Source organism: Phyllopteryx taeniolatus, chromosome 18 (assembly GCF_024500385.1).
Source record: "Phyllopteryx taeniolatus isolate TA_2022b chromosome 18, UOR_Ptae_1.2, whole genome shotgun sequence".
Classification (NCBI taxonomy): domain Eukaryota; kingdom Metazoa; phylum Chordata; class Actinopteri; order Syngnathiformes; family Syngnathidae; genus Phyllopteryx; species Phyllopteryx taeniolatus.
In genome coordinates, this window is record NC_084519.1 from 19,112,852 (window position 1) to 19,137,192 (window position 24,341).

At 49.2% G+C, this 24,341-nt stretch overlaps 4 protein-coding genes and 1 long non-coding RNA gene across 10 annotated transcripts; 1 reads left to right on the top strand and 4 right to left on the bottom strand.

The window, feature by feature from the left end:
- Window positions 1–83: 83 nt before the first annotated feature.
- LOC133468392 (kunitz-type protease inhibitor 1-like) lies at window positions 84–5,088 on the bottom strand. Of its 4 annotated transcripts, none has more exons than XM_061754247.1 (10): window positions 4,614–5,087; window positions 3,509–3,672; window positions 1,941–2,079; window positions 1,366–1,536; window positions 1,247–1,276; window positions 1,038–1,166; window positions 856–906; window positions 611–781; window positions 455–526; window positions 84–380 (listed from the first exon to the last, which is right to left on the bottom strand). In XM_061754247.1, the coding sequence occupies exons 1-10, from the start codon at window positions 4,999–5,001 to the stop codon at window positions 205–207; spliced, it is 1,491 nt and encodes a 496-aa protein (XP_061610231.1). In that variant the 5' UTR covers window positions 5,002–5,087; the 3' UTR covers window positions 84–204. The 4 variants fall into 4 exon arrangements, with proteins under 4 accessions (XP_061610231.1, XP_061610230.1, XP_061610233.1 ...); XM_061754246.1 differs by having other exon boundaries at window positions 1,941–2,082; window positions 4,614–5,084; XM_061754249.1 differs by lacking the exon at window positions 1,038–1,166 and having other exon boundaries at window positions 1,941–2,082; window positions 4,614–5,088.
- On the top strand, window positions 4,970–6,331 carry LOC133468397 (uncharacterized). Its single transcript, XR_009785490.1, has 2 exons — window positions 4,970–5,108; window positions 5,772–6,331. It is a non-coding gene; the product is annotated as an uncharacterized LOC133468397 (long non-coding RNA).
- psmb6 (proteasome 20S subunit beta 6) lies at window positions 6,322–9,307 on the bottom strand. Its single transcript, XM_061754254.1, has 7 exons — window positions 9,028–9,307; window positions 8,623–8,690; window positions 8,488–8,553; window positions 8,347–8,412; window positions 7,724–7,853; window positions 6,613–6,757; window positions 6,322–6,502 (listed from the first exon to the last, which is right to left on the bottom strand). The coding sequence occupies exons 1-7, from the start codon at window positions 9,124–9,126 to the stop codon at window positions 6,375–6,377; spliced, it is 702 nt and encodes a 233-aa protein (XP_061610238.1). The 5' UTR covers window positions 9,127–9,307; the 3' UTR covers window positions 6,322–6,374.
- A 2,213-nt stretch (window positions 9,308–11,520) lies between these two features.
- LOC133468394 (uncharacterized) lies at window positions 11,521–13,786 on the bottom strand. The gene is made up of 3 exons (XM_061754250.1): window positions 13,422–13,786; window positions 12,737–13,243; window positions 11,521–12,252 (listed from the first exon to the last, which is right to left on the bottom strand). The coding sequence occupies exons 1-3, from the start codon at window positions 13,739–13,741 to the stop codon at window positions 11,856–11,858; spliced, it is 1,224 nt and encodes a 407-aa protein (XP_061610234.1). The 5' UTR covers window positions 13,742–13,786; the 3' UTR covers window positions 11,521–11,855.
- Window positions 13,787–16,729: 2,943 nt separating this feature from the next.
- On the bottom strand, window positions 16,730–24,247 carry LOC133468409 (filamin-A-interacting protein 1-like). Of its 3 annotated transcripts, none has more exons than XM_061754284.1 (6): window positions 24,099–24,247; window positions 21,136–21,372; window positions 20,829–21,005; window positions 20,580–20,758; window positions 17,959–20,500; window positions 16,730–17,535 (listed from the first exon to the last, which is right to left on the bottom strand). In XM_061754284.1, the coding sequence occupies exons 2-6, from the start codon at window positions 21,361–21,363 to the stop codon at window positions 17,407–17,409; spliced, it is 3,255 nt and encodes a 1,084-aa protein (XP_061610268.1). In that variant the 5' UTR covers window positions 21,364–21,372; window positions 24,099–24,247; the 3' UTR covers window positions 16,730–17,406. The 3 variants fall into 3 exon arrangements, with proteins under 3 accessions (XP_061610268.1, XP_061610269.1, XP_061610271.1); XM_061754285.1 differs by having other exon boundaries at window positions 21,136–21,815; XM_061754287.1 differs by lacking the exon at window positions 24,099–24,247 and having other exon boundaries at window positions 21,147–21,274.
- Between the last annotated feature and the right edge of the window lie 94 nt (window positions 24,248–24,341).

Below are 24,341 nucleotides of genomic sequence, written 5' to 3' on the forward strand. Positions count from 1 at the left end.
GTCATTTGGGGGGGAAGCCCGTCACGTTGTCGACTCTTATGAGGCTTGGATGACGACGCTGACGATGAAGGCAACAACTCTCGTCAAACAAAGAGGAACTTTATTTTCGGCAAGCGATGACCCAAATGGAAGAGAAAGGCCGTCCAATGTGGCCACACCCCCGACGCCCGCTTCCACCGCCACCCGCGTGACAACGACGGGCCGCTATAAGGGATCGGCGGCGCCCTCGTAAACGAGCGGGTCCTGCGCCGACGCGGCCGGGCGGGCCGCTTCCGCGTGGCCGCCCGAGCGCCGGCTGCGGTTCTTCAGGAAGCAGTAGCCCAGGACGGCCAGTGACGCCGAGACGGCCGCCGACAGGATCACCGCCAACGCCACGGAACCTGACCGCACAGCGACGGCGGCGAGGTCACTTGCTGTCCGCCGTCTCGCTCCGGGTCGCGAGGTTCCAACTCACCCGAGCCGCTTTCTTCTTCTTTGTCTTGGTCCTCGAAGCGTTCAAACGTTCCTCTGGCGAACACGTCGCGCTCTGCGGACACACCGAGCCGCGTCATCGGCGCCGCCGACCTGTGTGTGTTCGTGTATGCTCGTGTGTGTATGTGAGCGTGCGTACCCGTGACGCCGTGGCAGGCGGCGTCGCATTGCGTCTCCTCGGCGAAGTTGTTGTCGTTTCCGTGGCAACCGCCGTAGGTGAAGCGCTGGCAGCGCTCGTTGAGCGGGTTGTAGTACCAGCGTGTGTGGCTGGCGCGGCACGGGCCCGTTTGGGGGGGCTCTGTGCAGCGGGCTGCGGGGGGGCGGGCAGACGGGGGCGTGGCTTATGAGCCCCACGCTAACACGCACGTAGCGGCCTCATCTCACCTATTCTCTGGTTGACGTCGAGGTCCAGAAGTCGAGAGAACGTCTCGTTGACTGAAAGGAAGCGGAGGTCACAGGTCACACACAGGTGTTAATGTGTGATTGTGGATGTGTGTATTAGAGAGAGGGTGTGCGTATGCGTGTGTGTACGTGTCTCAGAGACTGCGCGTGTGCGTGATTGTCACATTGGCTGCAGTGCTTCTCGTCCGCCGCGTTGCTGCATTGCGTCACGCCGTCACACTCCAAACTTTTGTCCAGGCAGCAGCCGCCGCCGCAATTCAGCTGACCAGAATCACACACAGAGCCGCACACCTCTGAACACACACACACACACGCACACACACTCAACATGCTGGCCAGCAGGTGATGTGAAGAGGTGCATTGTGGGACTGACCGCCAGCCGGCAGAGCGATGCGCTGTAGTTCTGATGATGTCATTGGGGAACAAGCACAACACGTTACTGTGTGCGTGCGTGTGCGTGCGTGTGTGTGCGTGTATGTGCGTGCGTGTTACGTGTGACTCCACGGCAGGCCTGCACACACTCGTCCTCGGACAGGAAGTTGTTTCGGTTTCCTTTACATCCCCCGAACACAAACTGCCGACATTGGCGCGCGGTGGCGTCGTATCGCCATCGAGGAAAAGCGCCGCGGCACGGGCCCGCCTTGGCCTCGGACAAGCAGTAGCCTGAAACGCAGCGCCCGCGCGCTTTAGAACTTTTCTCACATTCTCGCTTCTCGTTTCTCATCTGCAGCGAAACGTTTCTCGCGCGCACGACAAGAAAGTTGCATCGTGAGCCCACAAAAGCTTTTCTCAAGTGTTCTCGCCAGCAGAAGCTTAGCGTCCCCTCAAAATACTCCACACGCAGCCATCAATGTCGAAACCACTGGCAGCAAAAGTGAGTACACCCCTATGAGCAAATGTGCAAATTGGCCCCCGTTAGCCTTTTTCCCCACGCGGTGTCACGTAAGCCGTTAGCGTTACGAGGTCTCAAGCGTGAGCGGGGAGCGGGTGTGTTATAGTCGGTGTTTGCGGCTCTCGCGCTCATGAAATCAAACTTTTCCCCAAACAAAATTCCCGCTAGCACTCACGGGCGGACACGTCGGCGTCGAGGACGAGCACTCGGACGTCGGCGCTGTCCGATCGCCGGTTGGAGTCGGTGACGGTGAGCCGGAGGCGGTAGCGTCCCGCCGTCAGCTCGGACAGTCGCACCTGGTCGGCCAGCGGAGTCTTCTGCAACGGGACGTCACGCGTGGATGACGTCGTTGGCCTTCGTTAGCGAGATAACCTGTCCGCGTCGCAGCCGTGGCACATCGCCAGACGCCAGTTAGACGCCGTGATTATCGCGGCTGTGCCGCAGGGTGCCCGCGGTAAAAGGCCGCTTGAAAATGTGAGCTTGCACATTTTACAGTGGCCTTTCACTGTGGGCAGCCTAAGGCACACCTGTGCAATGTCTCATCGCTCGGCATCTTCCAATGCCACACCTGCGACATGGGCGGAGGACCTCGGCAAAGGAGAAGTGCTCAGTCACAGATTGAGACACATTTGTCAACAATGAAACAGGACTTGTCTGTACGTTGAAAAAATGGGCCTTTGGTTTTTATTTTTGTTCAATATATATGCGAGGGGAAACAATCAAGCCATTCATCGACAAGTCATCGATTATCCAACTCTTCTGATAATCAAGTCATCGTTTGAAGAACTAAAATTTCTACCGTCTTCCATAAAAGCAGACGAATTATCTTTGTGTGTCGTAAAAATAAAAAGAATCACTTTGGAAAACAATGACCAAAGATTTTCTGACGAACGCTACGGAATCATCAAGTTATGTTTGTGGATTTTCTGCGCTATCCATTGGAAACAATGTCCTGTTTTTGATTAAAGGGATGGAAATGAAAACTTTTTAATCACATTCACCGATGAATCGAAAAAAAAAAATCATTGACAGATAGCCGATTATTAAAATAAGTTTGTATATATATATATATAAAAGCTATTTTCTACGGTGGCCTGGAACTGCAAAGCAATATCACAAATTGTGAAACGCATTACCAAAAGCCGAAACAAATTCCAATTGAGACCCGAAACCCGGAAAAAGGGAACGCCCCAGTGCACAGACATTCTTCGAAATCCCACCCGCCCCGCTTCAACATGATTGGCTCCTGCACCGCGGGAAGGGTAGGCTACGCAGATGGAACGAGATTTCCATCCCAAATAGCGATTAGATATCAAAAAAAGAATGATAAAAAAAAAAAAAAAATCGTACCGGCGACTGTTTTTGTGTCAATGTCTTTCTGTCTCCAAAGCGTTCTCTGTCAATCGACCGTCTGCTGTCGTACTCGAGCGGCTCCGACGACCGGAGACAAATTCCTTGGGTGTTTTTCGGACATACTTGGCAAACAAAGATGATTCTGAATCTGATTCTGATTCTGATTCTGAAGCGGGGCGGGTCTTGCCGAGAAAGTGCCTGTGAAATGGGACGTTCCCTTTCCGGGTTCCGGGTCTCAATTGTAATTTGTCTTTTGTAAAAGTGTTTCTGCTTTTGTTCATGTGTTTTCTGAACACTTTGTTATATTGCTTTGCACTTCCAGGCCACCGTCCTTTTTCATCACAACCGGTGAGTTTCCTTCTCAAACGGCAGGCGGAGCGCGCGCGTCACCTCCATGACGACGTCGGCGTCTCCGCCGCTCTGCAGCGTCCAATCGTAGTCCGTGATGCGGGCGTCACCGAGGGCCAAACTCTGGATGCCGTCGAGCGTCACCGTGGCGCCGGGCTGCACGACCAGGTCCCGACCCGCGATGGCGATGGGCGGCGCCGGCTCATCTGGGGAAGCGCACGGAGTTTAGCGGAGCCGCAGTTCGAAATAGGGGTCAGCAAAAACGGCGTTTAAAAATGTCAGGAAAAGCCTACTAGAACAGCGGGACTTGATTTGGGCTGAACCAGAGGTGCTTCAAATTGGCGGCTGACTGTCTCTCGTTTGTTTTGACTGCGTTGGCGCTTTTCACCTTCGCGGCGTACACGCGACCGATGACGTAGAACACGTGTCCTTCGAATATATAGAACTACCGTTTTGAATTGTAAATAATTAACAACTTGCTGCGTATTTCTGTGTGCTACGCAAGCATTGTCACGGCACCAAGCTGCTAATAATAGGATAAAGATGAAGAAAGTTGTGAAAGTTTGAACCTCTGATTCGACCAAAAATGGCCACGACCGCGCTTGACTTGGCATCAAAACGTTGGCCACACACACATTGGGCCATTTTCACAACTTTCTCAATATTTGTCACAGGACGCTGCTACTCTTCGGGCTACCACTCGAATCGTCTGTCTGATCATGTGACAAAGTCTTGAAGACTCCTTGAAGTCTCAGTGCCCTTTGCACAATGGTCATTGCACCGGACTATTGCGATATTAGCCATTCGAACTGAGGACTCTGCATCTTTTTGCACAATTGTTGTTTGTTGTTGTGTTTTTTGTCAATGTCTTTATGTCTCCAAAGTGTTCTGTCAATTGACTGTCTGTTGTACTAGAGCGGCTCCAACTACCGGAGACAAATTCCTTGTGTGTTTTGGACATACTTGGCAAATAAAGAGGATTCTGATTCGGATTCTGAAATCACGCCAACAACATTTGACATGAGTTTCAATGTGACCAAACTGGCATCCCCCGTGAAGAGGGTGCGCACACGTTTTTCGTTTCGACCGAGTTGAAATGGTCGAAGGCAGGCATTCGAACAAGAGCGGGACGACTTTTTGTACCCACCTCCTTCCTGCGGTCCTTCCAGGTACTTCCGGTACTCGGCGTCCCTGATGACGCTCCGGTATCCGGGTCGTCGGACGAAGCGGCACACGAACTTGTTTCTGTGCACGCAGTCCAAGAGCGCGCACGTCAGGTTGGCGTCCGCGTGCGCGATGGTGCATTGCGGAAGCGCGCAGCACGCGGCCCGACACTCGGGCAAGCTGCGCGCGTGTAGGACGGCCAAGAGAACCGCGCCCTCGTCGACGGCGTCCTCCAGGTCCACCACGAAGTCCTTCTGGGCGAACCGGAAGCAGGGCGCGCTAACCCCCGCGTCCGCGTCCGCGTCCGCGTGCCCGACGCGAGGACGCGCCAAGAGGAGGATGAAAAAGAAGAGGAGAGGCGATGGAGACATGTTCACTTCCGTCCTGGAGCGGCTCACCTTTCAGGTTTTTGTCACGTGCCCGAAAACAGGAAGAGAAACAAGACGCTGGCACCGCCCGGCTCAGTGACGTCACGCAGGTGATTCACCTACGCTGGATGCGGTCCGAGTTTTTTTGTCCCGTCCCCCCCCCCCCTTTCCTTTCCTTTCCTTTCCTTTCTCCATCCGGTCACCAGTTAATTTAAGACCAACTCGCATTCACGCTCAGAATTTCTTCACCTTCAATGTTAAGGTTGCGTATTTTGGCTACTTCAACCTCCATAGTGACTCTCTGACACGGGCTGTGTCCGAAGTCCCTCCCGAGCCACGACGCCGCTTTGAAGTGGTGTCCGAATGCTTAGTGCACTCAAATGTTCCCAGTGAACAACCGATTCGAGTGGAACTTTTGGGGGATTTCAGAAGGGGACATTCCAAAATGAGGTCATGGGCTCAGCCCACCCAAAGTACTGGACCTAGTCTCGCCCCTGTTCAAAACACTCGCACCTCAAGGAATGGAAATGCCCTTCCCAAAAACAAGTTACGTGAAGGTGTCGGCGCCTAGGCCGCCTGGGGGAAGTACATAGCTGCTATTTGTTAGCACATGAATGGGGTGTTCCATTGTTTCTTCGCTTTCCTGAGGCCACACGGTTTGTGTGGCTGTCTGAAATACCCAACGTGTCATTCTTTGTTTTTTTAGGAAGAACGGAAAGCTGCTTGCGCATTCATTCCTGAACTCTTTTCTTCTTCGTCTTTTTATATTGCAGGAACTTATAGCTTTGCTTCAATAGCAGAAATCCAACGGCAATCGAATCGATTCTGCAGAAAAAGCAGCAATAACTAAGCCTTCTTCAAGCCTAAACTTCCAAGTCCATTGCAACATGCTGCCAATGTTGTCGTCACATCTCCGTGGGGCCGATTACACGTTACTCGGGCACTCACTGTGGTCGTCTCGCCACTTTGCACTATTTGCATATCTGTGCCCGAGTAGCATCTGCAACGTTATTGTCCCACTTTGAGTCACTTGAAACCGCATCCCCTCCTTGAAGTCTCTGCGCCCTTTGCACAATGCTCATCGCTGCGGACGATGGATCTATTAGTCGTTTCAAACTGCTCTAATTGCTGGAGGACTCAAAGAAAGAAATTCAATAAATGGTACCGGCGTTACCGCACAACTGGTAACCTTTTATTGCTCAGTGACTGTGTTTTTTAGGACTTTATGTCTCAAAAGTATTCTCTGTCGTTGTGCAAGAGCGGCTCCAACTCCCGGAGACAAATTCCTTGTGCCTTTTTGACATACTTGGCAAATAAAGAGGATTCTGACGAACTTTTTATTGACAAAGTAAACGTGTGTGTGTGTGTGTGAGTTTTCAGTGTGTGGAGAACTTGGGCAGCTGGTTTCCCAGGATGACGCGTCTGTCCACACCCTCCTCGGAAATGGTGGCCATTCTGATCACGCCGCCGCTGGAGCCGTCGCGCTCCATGGCCAGCGACAAAGCTGACCGAGAAAAAAAAAACAAAAAATCAAAAACATCGGCAGCACCGATGTTGTTATTGTCGTCGTCGTCGTCATTATCAGGGTTGATTTTGTAGGGTGTAGGTGCGTACCCGCAGCAGTTAGCTCCACACATTGCTCTTTGTTCAGTCCGACCTTGTAGTTGGAGTCCATGAAGCCGTAAATGTACGAGCTGCCGCTACCGCCGACAGACACCGGCTGCCTCACCAACATCCCACCAATAGGAACGCAGTACACCTGACGCACAGGGGAAAATCACAAAAAGAGTTTTGAAAGTGGAGCTCAAGTCGAATCGGTGACGTCACTGAGCGTTCCTTAGCGCGGAACGTCAAGTCATATTTGGATTAGAACCAAGTAAACTTGATTTATCCAGGTAAGGTATTTGCACTGGCAACGGGGCTGCAGACAGCAGAGTAAAACAATGCAAAATAGAAGCAAATGTATATGCAAAATGAACAAGACGATTCTGATTCTAATTACAATACATCACAGCACACGGTGAATAAAAAACGCAAAAAGGACAGGTGCTCTCTAAAGCTGGAGAACTTGCGTAAACAATTGAAAAAACTCAATCGCCTGAATGCCAAGACATGGGGGAAAAAAAACTAACATTTATATACATTAAAAAAACGTCAGGGGCCTCAAAAGGGGGCTTCGCATGGAGCCTTCTATTGCGATTAGAAGCCCAAACCGAATGAAAATGCTCCATATAAACACCTCAGTTGGAATCAACAGGCCAAATCCCAAGGGAATTGCATTCGGTTTCACAGGGCTGGAATATCCCTTTTGCCAAAGCCATCAGAAGGGAAACTCATGAAACCTAAAATAAAACTAAGCACTTTTGGAAAAATAAAAAGTAACAAACCTGCTGTAATACCAAATGAAAACTAATTGAATGTGGAAAAACGTTTAAAAGTCAAAACGGAATAAAAAAAAAAGCTAACTACAATGGAAAATCCCAACCTATTCTAACCGAGTTTGGCGGCTCTGCAGAGCGTTCTAGTCCGGCAACGGCTGCAGGTGGGCGAGTCCAAAGTCCTCTGTAAATTGGCCAATTGGAAGACGAGATACCAAAAAGACGTGCTGAGCCATTAGTCGACTTCAATGGTCAAATGTGGACGCGGCGTAGTTAAGTCATCTGGTCAACCGTTGGGTTCGACCGCCCGTGGGGGGACGCGGTGGGACGCGGCGGTGAGACGTTACCTGTCCGCCCTTCCTCCGGTCCCAGCCGGCCACCAGGATCCCGGCGGTCAGTTCCTCTCTGTAGCGGTAGCAGCTCGCTCGGAACAGATTGGCGGCCGTCTCCACCAACGGTGGCTCGTCGAGCTCGATGCTGGGGGCGAGACCGGGCAAAGGTTTTCATGCCGGAACCGGTCATCTGCACTCGCGTTTGGGTGTTCGCCATCCTTGACTCCATCCCTACTTCCGATTTAGGGATTTATATATATATATATATATATATGTGTGTGTGTGTGTGTCAAACTGGTTGTCCGCTCAACAAAACTTTTAGCGTGAAAAGCTTGTGTGTGTGCATGTAGCCAGTACTTGCACCTGCACTCACAAATCTAACAGCGGTGGTGTCACATTTGTGATGCACAGTCACCGGGAGCGGCTAGACAAGACGGCCGTGCCCGTGTCTGTAGACTAGGACTAAACACGGCATCAAAACCAACGGACTCGGAAGGACAGCTCAGCGGAACGTCGTAAAACCTATCGACCAGCACTAGTTTGCGTTGTCACCGCGCGGATGGCGGTCGAGCCGAGCCGAGCCGGGCCGTTCTAGCGCCGAATGCTGCATCGGGAAAAGAAGCGGCGGAGATTCCCACCTGTGGAAACCCAGCTGATAGGTGACCACTTCAGCGATGGCCTGAGTGTCTGCAGCTGATCCAGATCTGCAACACAAGAACACACGTGAGGAAGATGAAGGCGATGACTTGAAGAACAGGAAGCGGCGTTCGTTCGCGGACCTGCAGCAGAAGATGCGATCGTGGATGGGAGTCAGCTTGTCCGTCACTCTGTTGGCGATGTACGCTCTGACAAACGAACAACAGTTTACCATACGGGCGCCCGCACGCCGGTGCTAAACACAAAATGATAGTCACCCAGTGGTGGTACGGGAGTCAGCGCCGATGACCACGCCACCGTCGTACTCCACCGCCATGATGGTGGTCTGGTGGCACACAAGCGGTTGACAGTTTAGTTATATCCCAGCAGAATCTATCATTCTGCTATGTAAACCCTACACATATCACGGGTGTTCCCACGCTGTGCAGTCCACTTACTTACTGTGTTGCCCTATAGTATCAGTTTAAAACTTTAAGCAAAGACGCACAACTTCCGCTTCAACCTTCTTCTGAACTTAGTTTTCCTGTTCGGTCCATTCAGTTTGGAGCATCGTTAGCTGCTACAGATTTGCTGTCTCATTCTGCCGGTGTTTAATATTAATACTTCCTCCACTAGAACGAGATATACTTTGAATTCGGTTGATAGCCAAAATAGATACTGACCCCGGTGCTGAGTTCTTTGCTGGTCCAGTCCGGTACTTGGTGATTTTTGGAGGAAAGGTTTTGCTCGAAACGCCTCATCGCTGCTGATGTCGCCGCCATCTTGCTCGCTTCTTCTAGCCGGACAACACTAAGGAAGCTCTCTGTCAGGCCAGTTTATTGTTATACAAGTGGCCGATTTCTTGGTACTGGGGTACTATGATTATAACTGTACTATGTCACTATATATTTTTTCAATTAATTATTGTGTGTATTTTGCTACATCAGTATACCCACTGCTTAACTTAGGACACTTTTGTAAAGGCATATTGACGGACGCCTCTAGACAGTGCAGGCGGGGTGTGTGTGTGTGTAGGCCGAACGCTGCCTGTTAATATTAATACATTTGTTATACGAGTGGATCATTTTAACTGAACCGTGTCATTAAACTGAATTTTGTGTTAATGTGTCAGCTGGTACAGGCTCCAGCACTCCCGCGACCCGAGTGAGGATAAGCGGTATGGAAAATGAATGGATGGATATCTACTTTTGTTCGGGCATGTTGACGGGCGCCTGTACGTTGCGGCGAGAGGGGTGAACCATAAATATAAACACTGATTGACGTGCCTACGTGACAGCCATGTTGGGGAGGTCATCGTTCCAATAGAAGGCAATGCATGGACATTGAAATGAAGTCCTAACCTGCTCATTTCTCAACCGATTTCCATGCGGGTTACTGTTTTGTCAATGCCAAAGCATATATTGAAAAGAATGATATATATATATATATATATATATAGTTTTTATTTTTTTTTACATGTGAAAGGCAGTCCCAGTTCCCTCGTAATTGCACGGCGTTTTCGGCATCCTTGGTGTTTTGGTTTACTTGCCATCCACACACATTGAATCCCCTGCTAGCCCTCACTCATACACACAAACACAATTTTACAGCCATTCAAACTATTACAATCCTTTTTTAACACGCTATAGCACGCATTTCCGAACTACGCTTGAATGCACCCACACAAACAATCGGACCGATAAAAATGTTGGACGAAAAAGTCATGTAAGTTGACTAACTCTTTTCTGTGTTAATGTAGACAATGTATGACACATGAAGAGGTCATGTTAACGTTAGGAGGGTTAATGTGGAGTGAGTCGGTGATTGTGAAAAGTCGACCGGCAAGGAGATGAACCCCGGAACCTACGGACTACACTCTGAACTGGTCGCCAGTCAGTCGAAGGGCAACTATAGACGCGGACAACCATTCGCACTCACATTCCCACCGTCACTGAGTGGGAACTGAACCCACGCTGCCCGCACCAAAGTCAGGCGAGTGGACCACTACATCGTCAGTGACCTCCAGTCCACTCCACGCCATAACGCCCAAATCAAAAGATATTGTGACTGTTACTATTGTAACCTACAGTGTATTAGCTTGCTTGCTAGCTGTTGGAATGTAATAAACAAAGCCACTCACTGTTTTGCACATCTTGTAAAATGTATGAGCCGAGCCTCATACGTTGATCGGAGTTTTGATTTAAGCGTTTGGTTGGCCTTGGATAACAAATTGGGCTCCAGACCGAGCACTCGTTGGGGATGAATGGGTGCGTGTTCGATTCCAAACGTGACAGAAAATAGGCAATCATGTTGATCGCTTTTCCAAAAGCTGAAGTCCACAAATGTCTTGTTTTGCTTAAAACACAAAGGTTTGCTTGTTTGCTTTGACAGAGGACTAAGGAAATCAGAAATTAGTCCAATTTGACTAAAAATCTGAGGATATGCAATCTTAATTCAGATTGAAAGTGTTTCAATTCCTCTTCACTTCCTCTCCATCTTTTGTCGTCATCATCAGTTAATTATCTGGTCATGTAATTTTAACTCAATAGAAGCAATTTTCATTGTTTTCAAAAAATTATGATAACAGTTTGGTAAATTCAGTTGACATCAGGAGCGTTATAAATGTATTGTTGAGATATTTTACGTCTAGCAACCCCAGATGTACGAAAACTTCAAAGCCACGCATATCCTAAACCCAACAGGAAGTGAGTGACCTGTGACCCCGTAAAAGTAGAGTTTGACCTTTTTCGAACGTTCTGCGGCTGCCATACTTTCAGTTGATCAGAGAGCTATCTTGGTACGTCACACCTACAGTATGTGTTTGTTTACTATGATATTGGTTTTGATAGTATTCAAATGTTAAGAAGACTTATGCTTGAACTGGAGACTCATACACATGATCTAAATGTGGTTTGGCGACCTCTGGTGGTTAACCCAGGAATTGAAACTGGAGCAGAGCTCGCACACATCGAACCCAGTCACAAAAGCCAAGTACTACTTTTCGCTCCATCGCTTCATGTGGCTTGGCAGCCCACTTGACAATGCTAAACTTGGCAGGCACATGCAGCACCCCGACACCTACAAAAATGAAATGCCAACCTGTACCCTAAACCCAACAGAAGGTGACCTAAAAAGAGGCGTCAGGCCAAAATAGAAATTCTGGAGGTGCTTCACCGTACAGTTTTCATAGACATGATGTCATTCTTTTAAGTTGCTCTTCAATCAATGTTTGTTCGTTCTATAGTTCAGCATGTTCTCAATTTGTCTTCACAGTTTACACACCTGTTCAATAAAACATTTTGGCCAATGGAAGTATTGTTTTTTTTCCAGATTTTTCTGTGCACAGATAGAGTTTTATGTAGAATGACGATGATGAGTTAGGAACTTACATTCAGTGTTACTTTTTTTGAAACTTTGAAATGCAGGGAAAAATGACCGGCTCTTAAAGGCGAACGTTGTTTTTGTTTGTTTTTTGAAGCGGCAAAAGGAGACGGTTTGGTCAGGTAAGCGGTCAGACGAGCTGTTTCTGCCAGGACGCGTCACCGGCAGCAGAGAGGAAGTACGTCGCAAACTTGTCCCGGACGGCAGTGGCATCTTTGCAGGCGTGGTCGGAGCTGACAGTCGGGACTTCTCGTAGGGCACGCGCAGGGCATGCCTCGGCTTCCTGCGTGAAGTCGGCCTGCCCTGCCGAGTTCCACCTCTGAAAATTGTGAAGAGCCACAGTGGCCTTCACAATCAAATCCACATTTTCAGGTTTCACTCCAATCACGCGATGATAAATCCTCCACCGGGCAGAGAGGAGCCCAAAGGCGTTCTCAACTACTCGGCGAGCTCTGGAGAGGCGGAAGTTGAAAATCCTTTCCGAACTCAAAAGGTTTCTTCCGCGGTAGGGCAGGAGCAAATTTGTCCTTGAAAAAAAAAAAAAAAAAGCAGCAGCAATGTTAACGACACACTTTTGCTAAATTACACAAATGATCAAAGACAGGTCCCTGATGGTGTAGCGGTGCACTCGCCTGACTTTGGTGCGGGCAGCGTGGGTTCACTTCCCACTCAGTGACGGTGTGAATGTGAGTGCGAACGGTTGTCCGTGTCTATACGTGCCCTGTGACTGACTAGCGACCGGTTCGGGGTGTAGTCCGCCTTTTGCCCGAAGTCAGCTGCGATAGGCTCCGGCGCCCCGCGACCCTAACCAGGATAAGCGGTGTTGAAAAAAATGGATGGATGGATGGATCAAAGACAACTATACTACTTAGACAGGTAGTGTATGTATGTACTGTATGGGTATATAGAATTGTATTTTTAAATTGTGACTATTCATTTGATAAAAGCGTGTTTGTTGTGTGAAATATTAACAGCATGTTCGAAGTAAAAGTCCCAGTAAAATACATTTACCTGAGAGGAAAAGCCTCATCTGCCACAAATGTGTGAGGCATGGGGCCCAGGTGGGCAGCGCCAGGGAGAGGGGCATCCTCCGGCAGGTCCAGGGTGCCCCGCCCCAAAGCCTGTCCAAAAGCTGACGCAGCAAAAATTCCCTCATCGCTGCTGCGTCCAAAAGCGCCCACGTCCACCACCCTGAAGCGGTAGCTGGCATCCACGACGGCCATCAGGACCACGGAGCGGGTGCCCTTGTAGTTGTAAAATAGCGAGCCGGAGTTTGCTGGTGCCTGGATGACAACGTGCTTGCCATCCAAGGCTCCCAAGCAGTTGGGGAAGTCCCACCTCTCCCTGAAACCTCGGGCTATTTCCCTCCAATCTGCAGCCTTCGGGACAGGTAGGAACTCCTCCTTCAGGTGGTTCCAAATCTCCCGGCAGACATCAGATGCGATGCCTGATATTGTCGAGATCCCCAAGCGGTAACTGGAGGCAATGGCGGTGTAGGAGTCTCCGCTTGCCAGGAATCTGTTGTGGGTCCATATGGAGATACAAAGAAGGACCTATGTTTACTTCTCTGTATGCTGTGCAACAAAAACAGTATACAGCACAGTGTAAGTTGAATTTCCCCGATAGACGAGAAGTATAATACATTTCAACATGATAGTAATTACACACATATGCACTTTTCTTGATTGTCACACACCTCAAACAAATGGCCAGACGTTGATTTGGCGAAATGGGCTGCTTTAAGTTTGTAGTTTTCTTCGTGATACTTGGGCCAACTCTCCGCAGGAGGCTTTCAAACTGCTCTCTGCTTAGCCTGAAATATAGCTCAAAGCGGTCTTGGTCAAATTGTAGCTCACGAACAAGTCCAAACTCTGCGAGATTCCGACGAGCCTTGACAATGGGAGGAACCCACATCGGCTTTTTTCCTGCAGCAAGTCTCCCCCTCCTCCTCCTTCTCCTCCTCCTTAAAATGAGCAACGCCAGGGCTTTCTTTTGAGAAAAAGACAGCGACGCCATCTTGCCGAGTGCGCTCTACTTCTTCGGCGGGAAAAAAAAAAACCCTTCTGTTGACTTCCTGGTCGACTGCTACGTCAGACGTTGCGCGTTGACGCGGGGCGCTTTCACGCTGACCAAGTCAACCGGCCAACAGGACTCCGGCTCCTGGCGTCACTCACCAGGCCACGCCCCTTAAAGGCACACAACATACAGTAATTGCGCCAAATAAAAGCAGATTATTTTATGATTCGCCGTATTATACAATCTCTTGATCAATAACGTGACAAAAATGGTGGTGATTTTTGTGCGGCTGGAATGGATTCAGAACTTTTCAAATTCTTAAATTGGGCGAAATTGATTTGATGTACGATCAAACTGAGTTACAACTCAAGCTTGGTCACGTATCGAATTCAACTCAAATTAATTGAGCCATCGGAGGCAATGACATCTACAGGAATACTTTTCAGATTCTTATGGGGTGGGTGCGTTTTCATTATCGTTATCTACCTTACATTAGTGTTGATTTGAAGTTTTGACAAAGATGAAAATGTTCCTCGTGGTTGTTACAGCGCAAATCCGACTGCAAAAGGTGTTTTCGCTGTTGAAAATCACACGTTTCGAGGATTCAGACACAGTACAAAACAACAGTCTATGGACGTGATTGAATATTAATATTCTTGTTTTCTGTGAAGTTTGAAGTCAATCTGACGATGCGCTTGCTCTCAGTGTGACCCAGAAAAGGAGATGGTTCGAGCGCACACCGCCATTGTTTGTGATTTAAAGAACGTAGATCGACCGGTAAACCGAGAGCCTTTCGGCTTAGCTCCTTCTTTACCAGAACGGACCGATACAAAGTCCGCATCACTGCAGACACTGCACCGATCCGCCTGTCGATCTCCCGTTCCATTCTTCCCTCACTCGTGAACTCGTGAGCACCCCCCACAGGACTCCCCGAGGGACACGGTCGAACGCCTTCTCCAAGTCCACAAAACATATGTAGACCGGTTGGGCGAACTCCCATGCACCCTCGAGGACCCTGCACAGGGTGTAGAACTGGTCCACTGTTCTACGGCCAGGACGAAAACCACACTGCTCCTCCTCAATCTGAGATTCGACTTCCCCTGAATAGACATTACCAGAGAGGCTGAGGAGTGTGATCTCCCTGTAGTTGGAACACAACCTCCGGTCCACCATCACCCCAGTCTGCCACTCTCCCCGATGTCCATGCAATGTTGCAGAGGCGTGTCAACCAGGACAGCCCCACAACATCCAGAGCCTTTAGGAACACCGGGCAAATCTCATCCACCCCCGGGGCCTTGCCACCGAGGAGCTTTTTAACCACGTCGGTGACCTCAACCTCAGAGATAGGGTTCTGCGTCCTCATGGGAAGGCGTGTCGGTGGAATTGAGGAAGTATTCTCCCCACCGGCTCATAACGTCCCGAGTCTAGGTCAGCGGCGCCCCATCCCCACTATACACTGTGTTGATGGTGCACTGCTCCCCCCTCCTGAGACGCCGGATGGTGGACCAGAATTTCTTCGAAGCCGTCCGGAAGTCTTTCTCCATGGCCTCACCGAACTCCTCCCATAGCAGAGTTTTTGCTTCAGCGACCACCAACGCCGCATTCCGCTTGGCCAGCCGGTACCCATCAGCTGCCTCTGGAGTCCCACAGGCCAAAATGACCCGATAGGACTCCTTCTTCAGCTTGACGTCATCCCTCACCGTTGGTGTCCACCAACGGGTTCGGGGATTGCCGCCACGACAGGCACCGACCACCTTACGGCCACAGCTCCGGTCGGCCGCCTCAGCAATGGAGGCGCGGAACATGGTCCACTCGGACTCGATGTCCCACGCCTCACCCGGAACATGAGCAAAGTTCTGTCGGAGGTGGGAGTTGAAACTCCTTCTGACAGGGTATTCTGCCAGACATTCCCAGGAGACCCTCACAATACGTTTGGGCCTGCCACGTCGGACCGGCATCTTCCCCCACCATCGGAGCCAACTCACCACCAGGTGGTGCTCAGTTGACAGCTCCGCCCCTCTCTTCACCCAAGTGTCCAAGACATGCGGCCTCAAGTCCGATGACACGACCACAAAGTCGATCATCGAACTGCGACCTAGGGTGTCCTGGTGCCAAGTGCACGTGTGGACACCCTTATGCTTGAACATGGTGTTCGTTATGGACAATCCGTGATGAGCACAGAAGTCCAATAACAGAACACCGCTCGGGTTCTGATCAGGGGGGGTGGTCCTCCCAATCACGCCCTTCCAGGTCTCAATGTCATTGCCCACGTGAAGTCCCCCAGCAGAACGATGGAGTCCCCAGCGGGAGCGCTCTGCAGCACCCCCTTCAAGGACTCCTAAAAGGGTGGGTACTCTGAACTGCTGCTTGATGCATAGGCACGAACAACAGTCAGGACCCGTCCCCCCCACCCGAAGACGGAGGAAAGCTACCCTCTCGTCCACCGGGGTGAACCCCAACGTACAGGCGCCGAGCCGGGGGGCAGTAAGTATACCCACACGTGCTCGGCGCCTCTCACCGTGGGTAACTCCAGAGTGGAAGAAAGTCCAACCCCTCTTGAGAGGACTGCCAGAGAGGTGACGTTCCACGTCCCTAGAGCCAGCTGCTGTAGCTGGGGATCGGATCGACAAGGTCCCTGCCTTTGGCCACCGCCCAACTCGCACTGCACCCGAAACCTATGGCCCCTCCCACAGGTGGTGAGCCCATGGGAAGGGGGGACCACGTTACCCTTTCGGGCTGTGCCCGGCCACCGGCCTTGGAGCCCTTCCTCCAGGCCTGACTCCAGAGGGGGGGCCCGGTGACCCGCGTCCACACAAGGGAAAACTGAGTCCATAGTTTTTCATCATCAGAGGGGGTCTTTGAGCCGTGCTTTGTCTGGTCCCTCACCTCATTTTTGTTAATTTATGATTGTTTCTATTTAGTTTGCTAAAATTTAAGAGTTGTCATATTGAATCATCCCGACAAAGACGAGACAAACTTTTTTGGAGGAAGTTTTTATTGCTGGGCCAAAGCGGCTTTCTCTTGTCTCAACGTTTATGTCCCGCCCCACTTTGCTTACATGCTTACAACAATGTGCATTGTGAAAAAACACGTGTTGTTCACTTCCTGGTTCTCCACCAATCCCTATCCACTACCAAAGGTATACACCCACTTTTACACTTTTGTGTTGCTGGAAACACGAACAATTACACACAAAAATGATTAAAGTGGACCCCCACTATTGCCGGGGGATAAGGCCCGGGCCCGACCGCGAATTGCAAAAATCTGTGAATAATTACCAATGCAATGAATGAAATCATTTTTTTAACCCAAAAAAACTTGACTAAGCGGGGATATACTGTCTACAAGTGTGAGCCACGAAAAACAGGATTGGTTCCCCAATCCCCCCCCCAAAAAAAAGATTGAAAAAAAAAATAATCTGTGAATAGCTGAACCGCACGAATATGCGGGGCCCACTGTACATCTTTTGTATGTAAAATATAGAACATCATTCAGTGGCGCGTGTTGATGTTAACATCCTTAAGTTAAAGAACAATTGATATGATAAACTCACACTTGACGCAAAGAAGAAACAGTAGTCTAGTTGTGTTGTTTTGGAAAATGAATGTAAGTGTTGTCCCTTGGACTGGTTGCCATGGCAACGCATGGAGGCTTCAGCTCTGGTCTCACGGTGCAGAAGAAGCCGGGGACGACTTTCTCAGTTTGATTTTCAGCACCTGACTCTCGCAGGATTCTGTCCCGGTCTTGTCGGCCTTCGTAGCGACGGGGAGACGAGTGGACCACCCCCAACTGGTCTGCAGCAGGAAACACCATTTGCTCGTTTACCCTTTCTCTTAGTTCAAATGGGAACACCTTGCTTTGCTGTAAAAGCCTGAACCAAAGCTAGCTAGCTTTATTTTTCTTCTCGGTTCGAGCATAACGTAAGTTTAATAAGGGATGGAAACTATTTTGTGTGAAGAGAAGGCTTTTTTGTTTATTTTACGTTGTGCTAAGTTCTCAAAACAGGTATTGTATATATATATATATATATATACACACAAGTAATTGACACTAGTTTCAAAGTGTGTGTATGTTTTTACTTCAGTGCATGAGTTGAGTTTTACCAGTCTTTATTTATAGTATCTGTACTTCTACTTTAAAGTGTGAGTCGGCATAGATTTGCCGCCACATCTGGACTGGATGTGAATGTGTGGTCAAAATTGCCGCCGTGCTCTCACCACAGATGTCGTTGGCCTGCACATGGCTGCGGTGACGGGCGTGATGGTTAAGCTGCTGCTCATTTTGCCGGCCTCGGTCTTCCCTTCTAAGGTTCGCTGGGCGGTTTCATTGTCCTGCTTTTCGGTGGTCCTCAGGCGGATGTGAATCTTCTTGTCCTCTGTCGTGATTATGTTGTTGCTGAAATTCGGGGCCACCGCAGTGCCAGGTCGCTTGTCGGGACCGACAGTGATGACGGTGCGGTCCGCGGTCCCATGAGGAGGTTCTGGCGAAGCTTGCCCTCGAGGCACTGGGCCGGTGCTGATGGTGACGATGGACAGCGGCGCCAGGCGACTGTTGTTCGTGTCAGGACTTTTCGTTCTGGAGATGGTCGTTATGGTAACGGGGGACTGGACCGGGCCTGCCACGTCACAGGTTTTGCTTTGTGTGGTGACGGCGGTGGCCTTCGGGACGATGGTGATGTGAGGTTGGTGAAGGCCGAGGGTCGGGATGACGGTGGTGCTGGAAAAGAAGTCTCGGGCTTGCGGGCCAGTGATCTCCACGGTGGCGGTGCTGTCAGTTGGATCGGGCGTCACCCGGATGTGAAGCGGTTTGCCTGGCTTCTGGGATATGGACACTTCAGGAGTCATCCTCATCCTCGTGGTCTCGGGTTCTGCCATAGCATGTGGGTAGCGTTCAAGAACTATAGGCTTTTTGAGACCACGCTGCCTTAGGTTGCTCATGAGGTGCTTCTCCTCCAGGACGGACTTGCGGATGAAATCTTCAGCAGAACTACCGTCCAAGGCATCGGTCTGCGCAGCAGTGGACATGAGCCGAGCGTCCACCATCCTCCTGCCGTTGATACCAGGCCTCAAGGTGCGGCTGTACCGCCTGCTGGCTTCTAGTTTCTGGCTGAGGTCAGCCACTTCTTGACTGACGCTCTTCCTCTTCTCTTCCTCCTCCAGAAACCTTTGCAGGAGGACAGAATAATCAGTCTGTAGTTGGGACAGCTGGTCCTCCTTGGGCATCAGTTGGTGGATCTTCTCCTTCAAGGCTTGAACTTGCACCTCCAGATCTCGGCTTTTGGCCTCCTCCATTTTGCAGCGTGTTCTCAGCTGGGCCTCCGGACTGGCCATTTGTCCTTTCTCCATGCTTTTGCTCCTGACCAGGTGACTTGTCTGTCTTGTCATTTCTTCCACATGCTTGGAGAGGGAATTGGCTTTTTCTTGTTCCACCCTGAACCTTTTCTCCAGCAGTTCATACTGATCCTCAGTCTTCATCAAATCCCCCTCGACGACCTCCAGTCGCTCTAGTCGACTTCTGAGGTTCTCCGTTTCTAGTGTGAGTTCTTTTATTTTACCTTCTTGATTTGTCTTTGTTTTTTGCGTCTCCTCCATCATTGCTTTCATCTCCCGCATGTCAGTGTTGAGCTGGCGACATCGCTCCTGCTCCCTCAAAAGTTTACTTTTCAAGTCGTCGTTCTCCTCACTGACTCTAGCCACTTTGACCTCTGTCTCAGATTTGAATCTGAGGAGTTTTTTGCTGTCGTCAATCAGCTTTTCCATGACTTCGGTCACTTTACATTCCTCAGATTTAAACTTGTGACACAACTCTTCTTTTTCCTCTTGTTCCTGTTTCAGTCTCTCCGCCATGTTCTTTCTTTCCTCCACCAGAATGACGGTAAAGGACTTAAGCTTCATGAGATCATCTTTGAGGATCATCTCTGCCCTCTCCAGCTTTACTTCCAGGGACTCCATTTCTTTGAGTCGTCTTTTGAGCGTCTCCAGCTCGCCTTCCAGATCGCTCCCAAGCTGTTTTTCTTTCTCCATCTTGGCGTGAAGCTGTGAACATTCCGTCTGGCTCCTACCGAAAGCCCCCTCGAGTTTCTCCAGCTCAGCCATTCTCCTCTGCAGCTTGTCCACCTCCAGTCTCAGCTCCTTGCTGACGTTCTCCTCATCCTGCAGCCTTTTTCCAAGGTCCCTGCACTGAGACTCGGTCTTGGTTATCTCCTCATCCTTGCCTTCCATCTCCAGCACCTTTTTCCGGAGGGTTTCCAGCTCAGCCATGAGGGAGGTGTTGCCACATTCGCCTTTGCTGATCTTGTCCCTCAGGTCGTGTAGGTCCTCGTCTGATTGCTGCAGCCACCGGTTGCTCTCCTGGAGCTCTTCTATTTGGCTGGCGAGTCCAGCAAGCTTCAGTCGCAGCTGTCGGTTTTGGGAATCTTGGTTGGACAGTTTGGCCGTCATCTCCTCCATCTCAAATTTGGAAGTAGCCACCCTGTGCTCCAGCTCTGCTTCAATCTTGAGGACCTTCCGGCCGTCCTCCTTTGCGACGTCGGCGATGTCCGCCAACCGCCGCTCTTTGTCCTGCAACTTGTGAGTGAGCTCTCGGACCTTCTGGCTCTGTAGGTCCAGTTGCTCAGTGTTCAGTTGTCGCTCATCCACCAACATAAGGGCAAAGGACTTGAGCTTGACCAACTGGGCTCGGAGCTTCTCCAGCCGCCTGCTGTGCTCTTTGTCCTTGTGGGCCTGGTAGGCCTCTTCCTGCTTCAACAATTTTTTCAGTCTGAAATCGAGGGCGAGCAGAAAGTTTACCACCAGAAACCTGCTGACGCCACGTCCTGTCTTGTCCTCTCTGCACTCACCTCTCCCTCTCCTCCTCCAGCAGGTTGGTGAAGTCGTCACTTTTGTGGATAAAGTTAGCGTGCTTGCTCTTCTCGCTGTCTAGCTCCATGACAGTGCGACGGTGACATTTCTCAGCCAGCAGAAGCTGCTCCAGCATGCGACGATACGTCTCCCTCTGCTTGTCCTCCAGACGATCCAGCTGACCACAAACATTTGGCTTCATGTGAGAAGATGCTGATATTCACACTTCTTTGTTAGCGTTTGTTCACCTCTGCCATTGGCTTCTCGTACACATCGTCCGTAGGGCGGTTGTGGCAGGTGAACATGCCGTCATCCCTCTGTAGGGCCTGCAGCGCCTTGGCGGGAACGGACCATCCGTAACGAGACTCCAGCTTCTTTGGTCTGCTTCTCTCAGACCTCAGCAGGCCGATGACATCCTCTCGGGCCTGAGCATGCACGCACGCCCGCCCGCCCGCACGCCCGCACGCACGCACACACACACACACACACAAACACACACACACGGTTTAGTTCACTCCAGTCAAGATTGCAGGCATTCCTACAGACTAGTCCCACCTGTACTTCACCTTCCATGATTCCCAGCAGCTGGAGCAAATCCTTCTTGGACAAGTTGACTTTTGGACTTTTCTGCTCCAACTTCCTGTCCTTCTCCTCTCGCTGGACTTTGGCCTTCTTCTTTGAAAACTCTGCCGACGTTTCCTCTTCCTGCCTCACAGAGCCTTGAGACTTTGGCTTCTTGTGTCCGTCATCTTGCTTCTCCATGGTGCACTTCCTCGATCGCATGCTGAACTGCTGTGTGAATAATCAGAAATATATCCATTTTCACTGGTGATATGACATCATAGAACCCACTCAGCTTCCATACGATCAACAATGACGGCATCGTGAGTGATCCTGGGAGTCCGGGTGTCGGGGGCTTGTGCTGATGTTGTGGATAAAAGCAGCCGGTGACTCAGATTCCGAGAATCCTGCTAGTCGAGCGGCAGCAACCATGTTGGTTATTAATAACTCCTCAGCGGCGCTTCTGAGGAGCTATGCCTGTTTTTATTTGTCCATCTATCCCTCAACACCAAAGAACTTTGCTGTTTCTGTGAGGACACGACCCGTCAGTGGTCCTGTTGCTTGCATCGTGAAGATAATTATTTATCAGGGCTCGCAAAAGTACTTACACTCTGTCAAGGGTGGACTGGCGCACTGGGAGACCGGGGATATACTCGGTGGGCTGCTGGGCCGGCCTTGCCACAAGACAAAGAAGCAAATGAAACCAAAAAGCAAACAGAGGGTGCGGTGCGCACAGCTGCCCAGTCATTTGAGTAAGAAAATAACATTTCCGCGACTTGAAAGCAGACACATCGTGTGTCTGCTGAACCAATCAGAGATAGCGACCCGCCATCTGATTGGCCATGTGCGTGTCACCCGCTCGCATGTGTATGAAATGCGGGCGCTAGCGAACACGAAGCTAAGTTTTCTTAAAATTGAGCTGCATAAATGCCTAATGCCACTGCGACGATATGGAAACCTTTTGGAACGCGGCCATCCCGCTAGCACCAACGAGCTGCTATGTCCAATATGTATGAAGTCGCAACAAAGACAACATAACTTAAAACCTCAAAGTGACTAAATCCATTTTAAACACAACCATCGCACCTAATTTCTTCAGCTGGGAACAAAAAACACGGTGGCAATTTCCCGTGTCCCGTCAGCTTGCAATTATGGAACCCTTTGCCCAACAATGCAAATCCAAACATGACTATGATATACAGTATAGCGTTATGATTGTAAAGAGATGTAGCTGTTTAAAGAAAGACTGCAGACTTTTTAAAAGTGGCACACATCTTGAATCAAAACAGTTGGCTTTGATCTACTTCTGTTGTCATTAATGTTGCTACTTGACACTTTTTCGTAATCACCTGAAAACTTGATTGGTAGTATATTGCCTGTTAAGGCATTTATGACTGTTTATCCCGCTGTGCCAATATTTCACATTGGTAGAAGTGCAATTTTTGGGAACAGAGCCTGAGTTTGTTTTAGATGTATTTTTTTATCTGAGATATTTTATTCATTCTTCTACATTACAATGTCAATGTTCATTACGCTTAGATTTAGAATTCAAAGTGAATTGTTCTTAAAAAGGATATTCTTGAATTAAGATGCTCTTATATCATTATATCTGTGCCGTGCGATTGGCTGGAATCAGAATCATCTTTATTTGCCAAGTATGTCCCAAAAAACACACAAGGAATTTGTCTACGGTAATTGGAGCCGCTCTCGTACGACAGCAGACAGTCAATTGGCAGAGAACATCTAGTGGTTATGAAAAACCTGTACACTTTCATTCCGAAATGCCACCGCCACCTAGTAGTTTTAAAAAAGGTGTAGCCTACACTTTCATTCCAATATGACAGGGGTACATATATGTACAGTTGTGCTCATAAGTTTACAAACCCTGGCAGAATTTGTGAAATAGTTTGGTTTTTTTAAATATGACTGATGACTGAACAACAACCATCATGAATTTATTTTTGGTTATGTTTTGTTTAATGATAATGCTTTTCTGAACTACTTGACCATTTAATTTTAATCTCATTCAAATAAAATTAAATGTGTTTCGGCTGGTCCTTCAAGTTTTCTTTAAAGAATTGTACTCATCTTACAAATTCTGCCTGGGTAATCAAACATATGAGCACAACTGTGTGTTTTCTAATTTACTAAATAAAAGTAGGGCTGTGAATTTCAAAATAAGAGCAAGTAAATAAAAAAAAGGAGTATGTGTTCAAACCAAGTGGTTAACTTCAGAATAATTCTTTGAAAAAAAACTAACAAAATACAGATACTACTTCATGTTTTGATCATATGGGTAGAAGCAAAATCCTGCATTGTAAAAATGCATTATACATTATTATAGAAGGGTTTTCCAGAATTTTGAAGTCAACTTTGGGGGTGCGTATTATACATGGCTGAGCATTATACACGAGAAATTACGGTAATTGTTCCCGTGTTGGGACTCATTGTTTCCACGACATGTGCATCCCAAGACTCAGACAGTCTCAAGTGTAAAATGACCGAGGGTCCTTTCTCTGTTCCTTTTGTCTTTGTTTATAGTTTTAGGTTTTTCAGGTTATCAACTACTCCATGAATTATGGTCCAAAAGAGCATCAAATTCATTATTATTTTTTAATCATCAGGTTACATAAATGATGTGTTGCCGGCTGGCTGGCTGGCTGGCTGGCTGGCTTCCCACGGCGCGTATGAACTGGGCCAGTCTGTCCATGACTCCCGGGCCACTTTTTTCCCCTCCAGTCCGCCCCTGGACTCTGTACTTGAGCGCTAGCGCTCTCTTGTTCATTCGATGTCTAAGCTTCATCCACAGGTTGTGCGACTCATCAGGATTTCCATGCAAACTTTAGTTATAGCTTCATCCTGATAAGTGCTGACATCACTTCCATCCTCTTAATCTCTTTATTCATTGGTCTGTCAGTCCGTCTGTCTGTCAGAGGACAAACTGTCCTTCAACTTACCTGCTTGTTGTTGGTCACATGTCAAAATGTGTGCTAGTTGCTCGCGGGGTCGAAGTAGAGAAAGAAATTCCAAACAACTCCTGAAGTATCCGGAGTCACACAGCATTTAGAAACATTTAACCACGCCCGCTGTCATCCCTGACCACACCCCCTACAGGCCCTCCTCGTCTTCGTTCTTGTATCTGCTTGTAGACCCCTACAGGCAGAATGTGCAAAGTGCATGTTGATGATGACTTCTTTTAA